The sequence below is a fragment of the Pseudomyrmex gracilis genome, unplaced genomic scaffold (assembly GCF_002006095.1).
Source record: "Pseudomyrmex gracilis isolate BER0280 unplaced genomic scaffold, ASM200609v1 scaffold_325, whole genome shotgun sequence".
Taxonomy (NCBI): Eukaryota; Metazoa; Arthropoda; class Insecta; order Hymenoptera; family Formicidae; genus Pseudomyrmex; species Pseudomyrmex gracilis.
The window spans coordinates 8,551-22,566 of NW_018020909.1; the positions used below are offsets into that span (position 1 = coordinate 8,551).

General features: G+C 31.9%; 1 protein-coding gene across 1 annotated transcript; it reads left to right on the forward strand.

The window, feature by feature from the left end:
• Nucleotides 1-694: 694 nt before the first annotated feature.
• On the forward strand, nt 695-12,730 carry LOC109860081. The gene is made up of 5 exons (XM_020438939.1): nt 695-716; nt 2,422-2,659; nt 12,115-12,191; nt 12,262-12,456; nt 12,651-12,730. Exons 1-5 carry the CDS (start codon nt 695-697, stop codon nt 12,728-12,730), a joined length of 612 nt encoding a protein of 203 aa, XP_020294528.1.
• The last annotated feature ends 1,286 nt before the right edge of the window (nt 12,731-14,016 follow it).

The window sequence follows — 14,016 nt, forward strand, 5'->3', positions numbered from 1 at the left end:
ATGCACGCTTATTCGCGGATCTTTGTTAATTAAAATCTCAGTAACTATTGCGAATCTAGCAAAATGGTATAGGACTTTTCACCTCAGTTTTATTCCTTTTACCTGCCTACGAGCGATGTTAAACCAATTCTGGGACACCCTGTATATATATATCAAATGTTGCTAGTAATCTAAGCTGCTCATAGCTTTCAGAAGACTTACAAGTTTACGTGAAAGTTTGTTTGCTAGTAAGATAATGTGCCAAAATTGGCGTTTTTGGTTATATTTACTATTATTTTGTCGTCAAAGTAAATTTCTTGCAATATTATTTACACCACATCTGTTATCTTTTATCTATAATATGACTTTATTACGGCACCATATTTTTCTAAACACACGTATAAATACTATATTATAAATCAGTTGTATAAATTGATACTACTTATAAATGTATGAAATATAAGTTTATTTGAATTAAAATAGTAAGAAATAAACAATTTCATGAGATAAGTAACATGCCAAAGTGCGTGACTATGTTCTTGTCTAACAAAAATCGTATTTATATTCAATTTAATGATTTATAATATGGTAATTATGTATATAAAAAACGTAGCGTACTAAATATAAATTTATATTATAGATAAAAGATAGCACTTTAATGTGGCGTAAGTAAAATTAAAAAAAAACATTTAATTCGTCGCAAAAACTGCTAACTATGGCCAAAAATGCCAATTTTGGTACATTTAACCTCAAGTTTTTCGAAAACCTAACATGATAGCAGGTAGTAAGCTAATTTTGCCGCCGGATTCGTTTTCAGCGACCGAAATATTATTAAAAAACACTTTGTATATTCAGGTCTCACAACTATGTTGAACAGTATAATCAGCAAATATATCAACAAAAAATTTGTTCGCGTCGTAAAAATGTATTTTAAAGTAACAATAATAAGAGAAATATTTTCATCCATTGTTGCAAGGTATTCATATTGCACTGCAATAATTTTAAAATAATAATTTCAATAAATAATAATCGAAATGTTTAAGATAGCTTGAGATTAAGTTGATAAAAATAATTACGATTTATTAAGAAACAAGTGGTCTCGCGGATTGAGTGTAAGGGCTGTGAATATAGAGGTCTCGAGTTAAAATCCCACCATTACGCTTAGGGTTTTTTCAGGTTTGGTCCTTTACACCGGAGTTCATCGGTAGATCGGCGAGATGAATCGGGCATTCAAAGGTTAAGTTGAGTGAAATCTTGAATTAATTCCCCTCCCAAAGAAGATATGCCATTGGTACTTGTTTTCATTTAGTAAGGAATTCCACTTGGATTCTAGATAGAATTTTTCTTTAATTTTTAAGTTGTAAAGCGTTTCACAAAAATGAGAGCAACATGGCTTACTAAACTACAATGTAAAACCCAAAGAATCTTTCAAAAAATTAAATAATGTTCAAGAAAAATTTCAAGTTAACTTCAAGTAAACTCAAAGAAAAACTTTAAGTTAACTTCAATAGTAACTAAAAAGTTACTTTAAGTTGTTTAGTTTGAAGTAAACTTTTTGAAGTAAACTTGTTTTAATTTACTTCTTTGTAAGTAAACTTGAAGTTTTTATAAAGTTTTTTTTTGAAGTCTCTTGAAGTAAATTTTCCTAAAGGTCTGTGTACCAACATGAACATTATATCATTTATATAATGTTTATTCATTTTATATTTGACATTTGTATTGTAAAGATGTTGTCTGTTTTAAAACAACAATATTGTAAAAATTATTATATGTAGAGAAAAAGTGGCATGAAAAAGTCAAGTTTTGAAAGAACCATTTTCAACTATTTGACATTTTCTGAACAAACCTTACGGAAGTTTTAATTTTTATATAGCAACACTAGACGTGTGTCATCCACAAACATTTGACAGATTATTAAAAATAAATAGCGCTAGTGCTTTGCATTAAAGATTTTGTCATTGAAAAGTAACTTTTTGAGTTTTATTTCTGTTTTTTAACATGTGAAAAAATAATACTACAATTATTATATCATAATTTTATATATGTATTTACTCTCCTAATTATTAGGATAGGTTTAGGTTTTTAGGACCTTGAATATGTTCGCTGTTTTCCTCGTTGTTTCCCAACAGATGACGTTACTAGAACTGCGTGTGTGTAGTTTAAGATAGTAACGCATCTATAAGGAAGTATCATAGGGGCAAGCTTGAAATTCAGTACGTCATTTCGCCGAAGTGTAAACAACTTTTTTTTCTTAGTGTTAGACATGTCGAGTTTCGTGCCAAAAAAACACTATTTGCGGAGAATTCTGCATATTTTGTTCGAAAAAACTCTGCAGCTAAAGCACACAAATTCTTGTTGAGACTTACGGCGACCATGCTTTGTCGGAAACAACATGCAGAGATTGGTTTAAACGCTTCAAAAATAATGATTTTGATGTTGAAGATAAAGAACGCTCTGGTCCTCCGAAAAAGTTTGAAGACGAAGAATTGGAGGCATTACTTCATAAAGACTCATGTCAGACGCTAGCTGAACTTGAAGAATCATTAGGAGTAGATGACACAACAGTTTCGAAACGTTTAAAAGTACTAGGAATGATTCAAAAGCAAGGACATTGGGTGCCGTACGAGTTGAAGCCGAGAGACGTCAAACGGCGTCTTTCGTGTGAACAGCTGCTTCAACGGTAAAAAAGGAAAGGTTTTTTGCATCGTATCGTGACTGGCGATGAAAAGTGGATACATTACGATAAGCCTAAGCGTAGAAAATCGTGGGGTAAGCCCGGCCATGCATCAACATCGTCGGCAAAGCCGAATATCCATGGTTCGAAGCTTCTGCTCTGCATTTGGTGGGATCAGTTGGGTATAGTTTATGAACTACTCAAACCAAACGAAACCATCACGGGAGATTGCTATCGACTACAATTGAGTCGTTTGAGCCGAGCATTGAAGGAAATCGGCCGCTATGCGAGCAGAGACACGACAAAGTGATTTTGCAACATGACAACGCTCGGCCACATGTTGCACAACCGGTGAAAACCTTGGAAACGCTTAAATAGGAAGCGTCCTACCCCATCCGCCGTATTCACCAGACATTGCCCCTTCCGATTATTACTTGTTCCAATCGATGGCACATGGCCTGGCTGAGCAGCACTTCCATTCTTATAAAGATGCCAAAAGATGGGTCGATTCTTGGATAACCTCAAAAGACGTGTCGTTTTTCCGACGTGAAATTCAAATGCTGCCAGAAAGATGGGAAAAAGTAGTAGCTAGCGATGGACAATACTTTCAGTGATATGTTTTTACGACTTTTTTAAAATAAAGCATCCCAATATGTAAATATTTCTCATTCATAACGTTAATTTGATAATGTGTTTTGAAATTATACTTTTTAAGAAGAAAAGTTTTGAAAGAGCGAACTATATTGTAATAAAATAGCCGGCTCTTTTATTATCAATCTTTTTAAACCTATAATTGATAAGTATTTTAAAATCATGATATATAAAACAATCAAAAACTCTTTTTAATAAAACATTTATCTTTGACAGTAAACGTAGCAATGATTTGTGATTCTGACAAAATATTATCAATAATAAAAAAAGAAAAATAGAAAGAAAATAATAATAGTTGTATTCACAGTCTGTCAGTTGCATTCGAAGCGGGAGGACGTATTGCGTCCTCTTACGTAATACTGATTGATACTTTGCTGCCACTTCCACCACTCTTTAAATATCTATGTAGCGTTTCTTTTCTTATCTATATTCTTCATGATCTTGAAAGATCATTATTCTTATGTAAGTTTTTATTAAAACTAAAGAAGATCTCATAGTAAATTAAAACGTTTGTTAACATTTTTTTAAATCTTCGAATGAAAAAAAAATTGTATCCGAACATCTGGTGTTAGCTTGTTATTGACATTTCCCCCTATCTTTTTATTTAAATAATAATTGTATACTGCGCATTAAACGCCATAAAAAAAGTAAGCAGGTATGGTTTTAGTATAAACTTTGATCTGGTTGGGCACACAAAAACTGTAGAATAAAAGAAACACTATATTATTTTTTCAAAATTGCTTCAAAAAGTACCTAAAAGATTAAGTTTTATTCCCAATTGTAATTTCAAAAGGTTTTTTGAAAGTTTGATTAATAAAGTATGAGTTACTTAGATTTAAGTAAACAATATATAAATTTACGTTAATGGTTTTGATAATTTTGAAGAGATTGTTATGAATTGTTACTAGGTTTAGCATTTTTATTAAACAATGTTAACAATTATATTAATGTTTTAATATTAACAAATGTGTTGTTATTAGCTGTTTGGAGCAGACACGGATGCCGATGTGTGTATTTAAAATAGTTTACTGAAACCGAATCCGAAGTCTATTTAACCTTATCCTAACCTAACCTATCATGTCAGGTTTTTGACATAACCTCAAACGACCCTATAATCCAAGCCCAATTTGCTTGTTATACCTAATATATTAAATTCATTAACCCATAACCCCTTAACCTTATAACCCCTTAACCTCATAACCCCTTAACCTTAAATTCCAATAACATTATAACTCTTATAGCACAATTTATCATGGCCCAGCATTTCTACAAAAAAAAATGATTACAAACTTTCAAACGCTTGGATGTCTAATAAATTTAAAATTACATTTTTTGCACTCTCACCTTAAAAAATTTCCTGACAATTTTGGAGACTTTAGCGAAGAGCAGGGAAAACGGTTTCACCAGAATATCAAGGTGATGGAAACTCATTACTAAAGAAGATGGGACGAAAATATGATGGAAGATTTTTGCTGGATGCTAAAGAGAGACACACAGAAAGATGCTAGAAAGCGCAAACGGAACCCATTGCACAAATCTTTTGATTAAAAGAGAACCCGTTATAGTTCAAAAAAAGAGAAGGACTACATAAATAAAATTCTATATATCTGTTATTTGTTATTTAATTATTTAATTATTAATTTATTTATTTAATTATTTATCAGTTCACCTTCAAAACAGCCCTTATAAGAGCTATATGATGTACAAAATCCGTTCATGCAACCTCCTCGTGGTGTACATTGGGTAACACTAATGCTGACGGTTCTACATTTGTTTTCTGAGCATACGATATAAGGTTACGTATTTACGAGATTCTAGGGTTATTAGAATTTGAGATCAATAGATTAACGGGTTAAGGAATTCAGGATTATGGGATTGAGAGGTTATAGCGTTAATTGATTTAATATATTAGGTATAACGGGCTAATTAAGCTTGAATTATAGGGTTTTTGAAGTTATGTTCAAAACCTGACGTGATAGGGTTAAATAGACTTCAGATTCGGTTTCAGCGACCCCAAAAACATATAGTAAACATGGTCTGACCTCTAGGCCAGAAAATTTCTTTTTGTGTGTGTGTGTGGCTGTGTAATTGTTCTTTGAAACTGTTTAAAGAACCATAATTGATATTATAACAGTTTTTAAACCCTACATCTTTTGTCTAAAACACTGTTTTGTAAAACTTATATTTTTTTAGATATTCAGAAGTTTCGACTTTTTTGGGACACTCTGTATATATATATATATATATATATATATATATATGTGTATGTATGTATGTATCTATATGCAGAGTATCCGACAATTACTTTAAAGTCTCTCATAGGCAGAAGGAGTAAAATTGAGTCAAAAAGTTCTGAATCATTTTTTCTATTACATATAATAAAGGAGTAATAATTGAATAAATCAAGCCAATCAGCGCCGACCTTTAGCCGGGCGCACGCCAGTGAGCCGCGCGGAGCGCTCACGCACACCAGGCCCGTAGTTTACTGACATGCGTTCGGCTAAAGGTCAGCGCTGATTGGCTTGATTTATTCAATAATTACTCTTTTATTATATGTAAAAGAAAAAAATGATTCAGGATGGCATGGTTTTACTCCTTCTAACTGTCTACGAGAGATGTTAAAGTAATTGTCGGACACTCTGTATATATATGTACAATTATTATTACAATTATTTATCCGCTTTTTAAAAAAACACAATTAGTAATTAGTAATAATCTATTTATTTTTACCGTATTTTTTAAATCACAAACTTTTTTATGCAAAACAATAAACTTTTATAACATGCAATAAATAAATAAAAAACATATTACTTACATTTATATTATATTATATTATAGATTATACTGTAGAATTTTGGAAAAAAAAATATATCGAGACTCGAACCAGCAGAGTCGACACTGCTAACCTAGTACGCTACCGCTATACTACGCGCTCTTCGATTAAACGATCTATTTAATATCCTTATAAAGTAACTCAAAATTTTCAAATTCGATTTTCTCGCGAATGCTTGAGTAGTGCGTCTTATTACTTTACCTTGCAATACTCCACATAGTCATCTATCGATCCTATAAATTTTGTCCAAATCGATTGGTACAACGTCGTAGGCTCCCCTTGTAAGACAAAAACTCCTATACCATTTTGGAAGATTTGCAATAATTAACGAGACATAAATTAATAAAGATCCGCTAATCAGCGTGCATCCAGCGTAAGGCGAGCGTAAAGACAGCCTAGTCTTTTGCGTAGACGCGCTGTTGCGGTGGAATGGGGAAGAGCTAATAGAATAGCATGTGCACCTATACATAAACAGCATATAACCTACGTTCGGGGAGCGCGCTATCCGTGAGAAAGACTAGGCTGACCTTACGCTGGATACACGCTGATTAGCGGATCTTTATTAATTCATATCTCGTTAATTATTGCGAATTTTCCAAAGTGGTATAGGACTTTTCGTTTTAGAATAATTCCTTCTTTTTGCCTACGAGCAAGAGACGGTCATTATAAGACACCCTGTATATATATATATATCAGTGTAGGAACAGATACATGTAATGTCAAAGAAATTATAACAATTTGTCATTACATGTATCTGTTCATACACTGAAGATTCGTTTGTTGTAAGTTTATAACTTGATCAAAAAATTAAACACATTAACATTTTGTATGTTTGCTTGCATCGACCTGTTTATTCGGTTTTATTGTTTCACGAGCTTCAATCACTTTCTTGGTAAATGGTAAGTAACTTCTAATTTTTTTCTATGAAATTTTTTTATAAATAAACTAAATACATAAATAACATAAAAATCATTATATCGAAATTTTGATATTACAATTATGTGAGTAAATAAAAATGGTTTACGTGATTAAAGAAAGATGTCTCTCTCTCTCTCTCTCTATAACGATTATTCATTTATTTACTTATTTATGTATTTAAAAAATCCTATAAAGAATAAAAAAAAAATTTAATTTCTTGTAATAATTAAATATTTCTTTCTATGTAAACCTTAAAATAAAAAAAAAGTAAATTATTAATACAGTAATAAGTAAATAAATAATTACAAAAGTATTAAAAAACTCATTTTTAACTTATCTTGACATTAGACTTTATCATTTCAATTAAAAAAATACAAAGTCCATATTTTCGCGTCACATTAGTTAATTATTGATTTTTTATGTATATTATATGCTGTTTATTAGTTTTTCCCATTCCGTTACTACGACGTACGAGCGCGCAAAAAATGACAATTCCGAGCTGTCAGTTTGCACGTGGCTGCACGCTTATTCACGGATCTTTATTTATTAAGAATTCGTTAATTATTGCGAATCTCGCAAAATAGTAAAGGACTTTTCGACTCAGAATAACCCCTTCTACTTGCCTACGAGCGGTGATACGGACTTGCTGGGACACCCTGTATATAATATTATAGTCTCAACATTTTGGTATTAAGATTTTTGTTTTAGAATGACCTCGGGAATCTGCTGATAAAAAGAAATACAGTAGTTACGAGACATTCATATATACAAGTTGTCCTAGAATTGGTGTAACATCTCTCGTAGACAAGTAGAAGAAGTAAAACTGGGCCGATAAGCATCGGGCTGTCTTACGCGCGTCAGACAGCTCAATGCATGCTTATTCGCTGATCTTTGTTAATTAAAATCTCGGTAAGTATTGCGAATCTAACAAAATGGTAGGACTTATTGGCTTTGTTTTACTTCTTCTACTTGTTTACTAGAGATGTTACACCAATTCTGAGACACCTTGTATACACTGTACATATACAGAGTGTCTTGTAACTACTACATTTGATTTTACCAGCAGATTTCCGAAGTCATTCTGAAACAAAACTCTTAATATCAAAATGTTGAGACTATAATATTTTTTGAGTTATAAGCATATAAAGTTAACAAATCAGAGATTGCCTAAAACTCGCACGCTCAGGTGCGGCATAATTCAAGGCGCAAACAGTGTCGCTTGTCTTTTGTCAATAATGATTACTTATGCTATTATTGTAAGATTTGAAACTAACAACAGTATTCTCTTGGAGAAATGTTATGTAGAAGTTGATACGTATCACGTAATAAGATTGCTTTGTTCGTTAATATTTTTATCAAGCATTATCTGCATACAATGCACACATTTTAGCAATTTTAGATAACACACCTCTCATTTTATTATAGCACATGCAATTTTAAGAGATATTACACCAACTGTCTAATACCCTGTATAAATGTACGTGTGTACATGTGTATGTGTATGAAAACAAAAACTAAATTGAGTCGTATTCGTTGAAATTTATAAGATTAGTGAAGATAAATACGAGCCATGTACTAGGTTTTCGTGTATGAGTAAATTTATTTGTTTGAAATATATAAAGACAGACGTTTCGATCCCGACAGTTTGGACCTTTATCAGTGTTATCTATAAAAATAAATAATCGTATCTAAGCAAGTATAAATTACAAAATAAAAAAGATTAATTTCTTACAAGAAGTTAATGGTCAAATCCGCGCGTCAATTATCTGGTGTCTTGATTCGCACAGAATATATACTTTGACTATGAAGCACGTGGTGATATGACTTTCTTATCAGGCGCTCACACATTTATACGCTTTTTCCCCCCGCAACGAATCTTACGACAAACGTACATATACGAACAGCGAACCGTGATACAAACTAAAATATTGTTATTGTAATTTCAATTTATAAGCTTCCAAAAACGAGAAATAAGGTTTTAGTTTTTCGGTATCTATTGGGTTGGTGGAAAAGTTCTGCGGATTTTTAGTATAAAATTTAAACACACAATCGACATTTATAAAAATTAATTTAGTCCACAATATGTTGACCGTCTTGATCTACAACTTGTTGCCAACGTTTCGGTAGAGCCTTGATGCCGCTCTCGTAAAACCCTTGGGACTTGTGGGCAAAAAAATCAACGAGGTGATTTTGGATGGCCTCCATTGAATCGAATTGATGACCGTCAACATTGTTTTGCAGCGAGCGAAACAAGTGATAATCAGACGGTGCAAGGTCCGGCGAATATGATGGGTGCTACATCATTTCCCAGCCAAAGCTCTGCAATTTTTTTTTCGTGACCAAAGAAGTACGTGGTCGAGCGTTGTCATGATGGAAAATCTTACCTTTTCTATTCAACAATTCTGGCCGCTTCTCTTGCACTACCTTGCGCAATTTGTCGAGCTGAGCGCAGTATTTCTTCGAATCTATTGTTTGGCCCTGCGGGAGCAGCTCGAACCACAACACTCCTTTATAGTCCCACCAAATACATAGCATTACTTTCTGTGGATGCAAATTAGGTTTTGCCACCGTTTGTGAAGACTCGCCCGGACCGCATCACGACTTCCGCCGCTTAATGTTGTTGTAGACAACCCATTTCTCGTCTCCAGTGATGATCCGTTTCAGAAATGGGTCTAGCGAGTTTTGTTTCAGGAGTGATTCACACACTAAAATCCGATCCATGATGTTCTTTTCGCTCAGTTCATGCGGCACCCTAACCCATACATCAAGCTTTTTCATCATGCCAAGCTTTTTTAATCGATCCATAACGGTTGTATGATGAATGCAGAAGCGCTTCGCAATCTCTCGAGTCGTTAAGTGTCGATCACTCTTCACTGTAGCCAGGAGTTGGTCGTCGTCAACAGAATTTGGCCGTCCAGAGCGTGGTACATCTTGGAGGTTAAATTCTCCGGAACGGAAGCGAGCAAACCATCTTTCACATGTGTCTGCGCTTAAGGCCAAGGCACCATACATAGCGCATATTTCGCGCTTAGCGTCCGCCGCTTTATATCCTTTACGGAATAAAAACAGCAAAATATGGCAAAAATGCAATTTTTGATCTTCCATTTTAGTTATATGCCGTACACGCAAAACACATCCGACCAAAACAAACACTTCTGCCAAATGTCAAGCGTAGTGTGACTTGTCAAAATATGTGCGGTAGACTGACATTTGAACGACACGCAATAATTATTTTCTGACACTAGTGTCATCTATTAAAAAATCCGCAGAACTTTTCCATCAATCCAATAAAATCACATTGATTGTCTTGAAGTTTTATTTGGATCATTTCTGATATTGATCTTTTGTGAAAATGTTGTTCAGTGTTAAGAATTTTTGTGTTTTGCCAGTTGAAATTGTGGCCTATATCTAATCTATGTTCCGTGACCACTGAGATGTTGTCAACATTCCTATTGATCTGACTTCTATTTTCCGAAATTCTCGTTGTTAGTTTTCTCTTGGTTTTCCTCACGTAAGCTGCATTACAATTTTCACAATCCAATCTGTAAACCACATTTTTCTTTTGACCAGTTAATAGGTCTTTCAGCACTTTGATGTATCTATTTAATTTGTTTACACTTCGGCATGACACTGAGAAGCCCTTTTTATTTTTGAATATGTCTGATATCGAGTATGCTAATTTGTTGATGTAGGGAACGACTAAGTATTTTTTTTGGAACTGGTTCTTGGTCATTAAGTGAATTATTTGAGTTATTTTGTGTTTTAAAATTGTTATTAATGAGAAATTTTATCCTATTTTTCATTACGGTAAAGATAAGTTGTAAGGAATAGTTATTTAATAATAAAAGATTAGTCAAAAATTTAAAATTTTTTTCATGGAAAGTAGGATGAGATAGATATAAAATCCTTTCGACCATACCATTAATCATGCCAATTTTTCGAGAATTATGGTGAGCTGTATAAAAGTTAAGGTATCTACCTGAAAAAGTTAGTTTATGATACCAATCTGTTAATATTTTGTTATTTTTAATTATTGAACTAATATCTAAGAAGTTTATATATATAGTGTTATCTATTTGGATTTCTATAGTGAATTTTAGTTTTTGGTGATAGTTGTTAAATTGATCGAGTAGATGGTTTTATTAGTCGATAGGAGCAGTCATTAAGATGTCATCTACGACAAATTAGCATACTCGATATCAGACATATTCAAAAATAAAAAGGGCTTCTCAGTGTCATGCCGAAGTGTAAACAAATTAAATAGATACATCAAAGTGCTGAAAGACCTATTAACTGGTCAAAAGAAAAATGTGGTTTACAGATTGGATTGTGAAAATTGTAATGCAGCTTACGTGAGGAAAACCAAGAGAAAACTAACAACGAGAATTTCGGAAAATAGAAGTCAGATCAATAGGAATGTTGACAACATCTCAGTGGTCACGGAACATAGATTAGATATAGGCCACAATTTCAACTGGCAAAACACAAAAATTCTTAACACTGAACAACATTTTCACAAAAGATCAATATCAGAAATGATCCAAATAAAACTTCAAGACAATCAATGTGATTTTATTGTAGATACCGAAAAACTAAAACCTTATTTCTCGGTTTTGGAAGCTTATAAATTGAAATTACAATAACAATATTTTAGTTTGTATCACGGTTCGCTGTTCGTATATGTACGTTTGTCGTAAGATTCGTTGCGGGGGGAAAAAGCGTATAAATGTGTGAGCGCCTGATAAGAAAGTCATATCACCACGTGCTTCATAGTCAAAGTATATATTCTGTGCGAATCAAGACACCAGATAATTGACGCGCGGATTTGACCATTAACTTCTTGTAAGAAATTAATCTTTTTTATTTTGTAATTTATACCTGCTTAGATACGATTGTTTATTTTGTATAGATAATACTGATAAAAGTCCAAACTGTCGGGATCGAAACGTCTGTCTTTATATATTTCAAACAAATACATTTACTCATACACGAAAACCTAGTATATGGCTTGTATTTGCCTTTACTAATCTTAAAAACTAAATTGTTAATCTATTTATAGAAGTTATTCAATTTTTTATGTTCGAGCACGAGCAGACTTTAAACGAGATTGCCGTCAGCAAACAAATGTTTCTTGGGGTAAGATATTTTGCGCATATTGAAAAAAATTCTTTTACTTCTGTTTTAATTGGTTTCTTTTGATCCACAGTATCCTTAAAACGATTAAAGGCTGGTAACACTCAACAGGATGATATGAAATTAAAATGTTACATAAGATGCTTTCTCTTGAAGAGCGGTCTTCTTAATAAAGATAACAATGTAAATATTGAAAAACTACTGCGTCATCTGCCGCATAATATGCATAAATCATCGAGAAAAGTTTTTAATCGCTGCAAATCAATTCGTAAGTATTTTTATTTTTATTTGATTTTCAAATTTCTGCAACAATATTTGTTTACACGTATTGCAATTTTAAAGTAAATGTATATTTGAATAGGTTTAGTTTGACATAATCACACTAATATTTATATAAAGCATATGTCAGACATTCAAAAAATTGTAGTTGAATGTTATGAATTAACATAATGAAATTTTCAGCATCAGAGCATGCCTGTGATAAAGCTTTTCGAATAGCTATATGTTATGTTAAAGCGCATCCATATGTAAGTATATTATAAAATAAAGTACGTTTTAGCGTTTTTATAATTCACTCTTTCTTTGTTTGCAGATTTTACAAAATGCACCTTTTATTTAAGAATAATTACTGTCAAAATTTTAAATGTATATTATGTACAAAAAGCATCGATTTTACATTTAAAAAATTACAAATAAAAATACAAAGTATTATTTAAAAAAGATAATGTTTTTAAAAAATTATTATATGTTATATGAAATTATTATATGTTATATATTAATATATATAAAAATACATTAAAATACATTAAACAATTGTGATTGTTTACCCAGCTTGGTGTGTGTACACGTGTTTCTCTTCTTAATTATTATACATTTTTGTAACTTAGCTGCTTTGCGCTAAATAACATAACGTATCTATGCAACTATAATAATAAAAAAATACAGCAAAATTATTCTTCATGTATTAGAATGAAATTATAACAAAATGTTCTATGTAAAAAATGTTATTGGAAAAATTACAATTACCATAGTAACGCATAACATATTTATAGGACATATAATTCGCGTCTCTCATGTAAATTTTACGCTCAATGTTATTATATATTTTGTCAAAATTTCTCAAAATTTCTCCAGAATTGAAAGTAATTATCTGAAATAGGAATAATATACATTGTAAAAGTTCATTATGTGTGATCATTGCACGTAAGTGTTTTATTTATATATACATCACGTAAAACATCAATTTTATAACCATTTATATTGATTCCTTCGGATTTGGTGTATGAAATACATATTATAAAAATCTTTATTTATATTAGAGTTCAGAAACATTCGTCTGATGCATATGTGAGATTTATATGTGCATGTGATATTATATATGATTTATTACAGACGAGTTATTAGTCAAAAGGGATATGCCGGTCAAGTAACGTGTCGATGCGATCAGTAAGTCATGCGCGCGCGCACACACATACACTTATGAATTTATAAATATTGATATAACAATACAATACAATTTTATAATATCAAAATCTTTATTTTTTAATTTATTCTTTCTATTCTATATATATGTTTTTATACATATGTTATGTTCACAGAAAAAGCGTAAAGAAAAACGATACAGTCCCTAAAGACAAAGAATTTGGATGTTGCAGCAAAAAGTAAAGATTGCAATATTTGCTTTAAAATAAATATAATATAATATTATAGTATATATACAGTTATTACATCGTGCAAACCTATATGGTCGCCTGGTTTTTGTAATGACAATTTTAGAAGTGCGTGCATTACAGTGTTATAAAAAATGTTAATAATTCAATCATGCAAC

Coding starts and splice junctions, on each gene's coding strand:
- LOC109860081 (XM_020438939.1), top strand. CDS start 695: ATGGCCAAAAATGCCAATTTTG. Junction 12,192..12,261: donor GCAAACAAATGTTTCTTGGG/GTAAGATATTTT, acceptor TTTGATCCACAG/TATCCTTAAAACGATTAAAG. Junction 12,457..12,650: donor TAATCGCTGCAAATCAATTC/GTAAGTATTTTT, acceptor TGAAATTTTCAG/CATCAGAGCATGCCTGTGAT.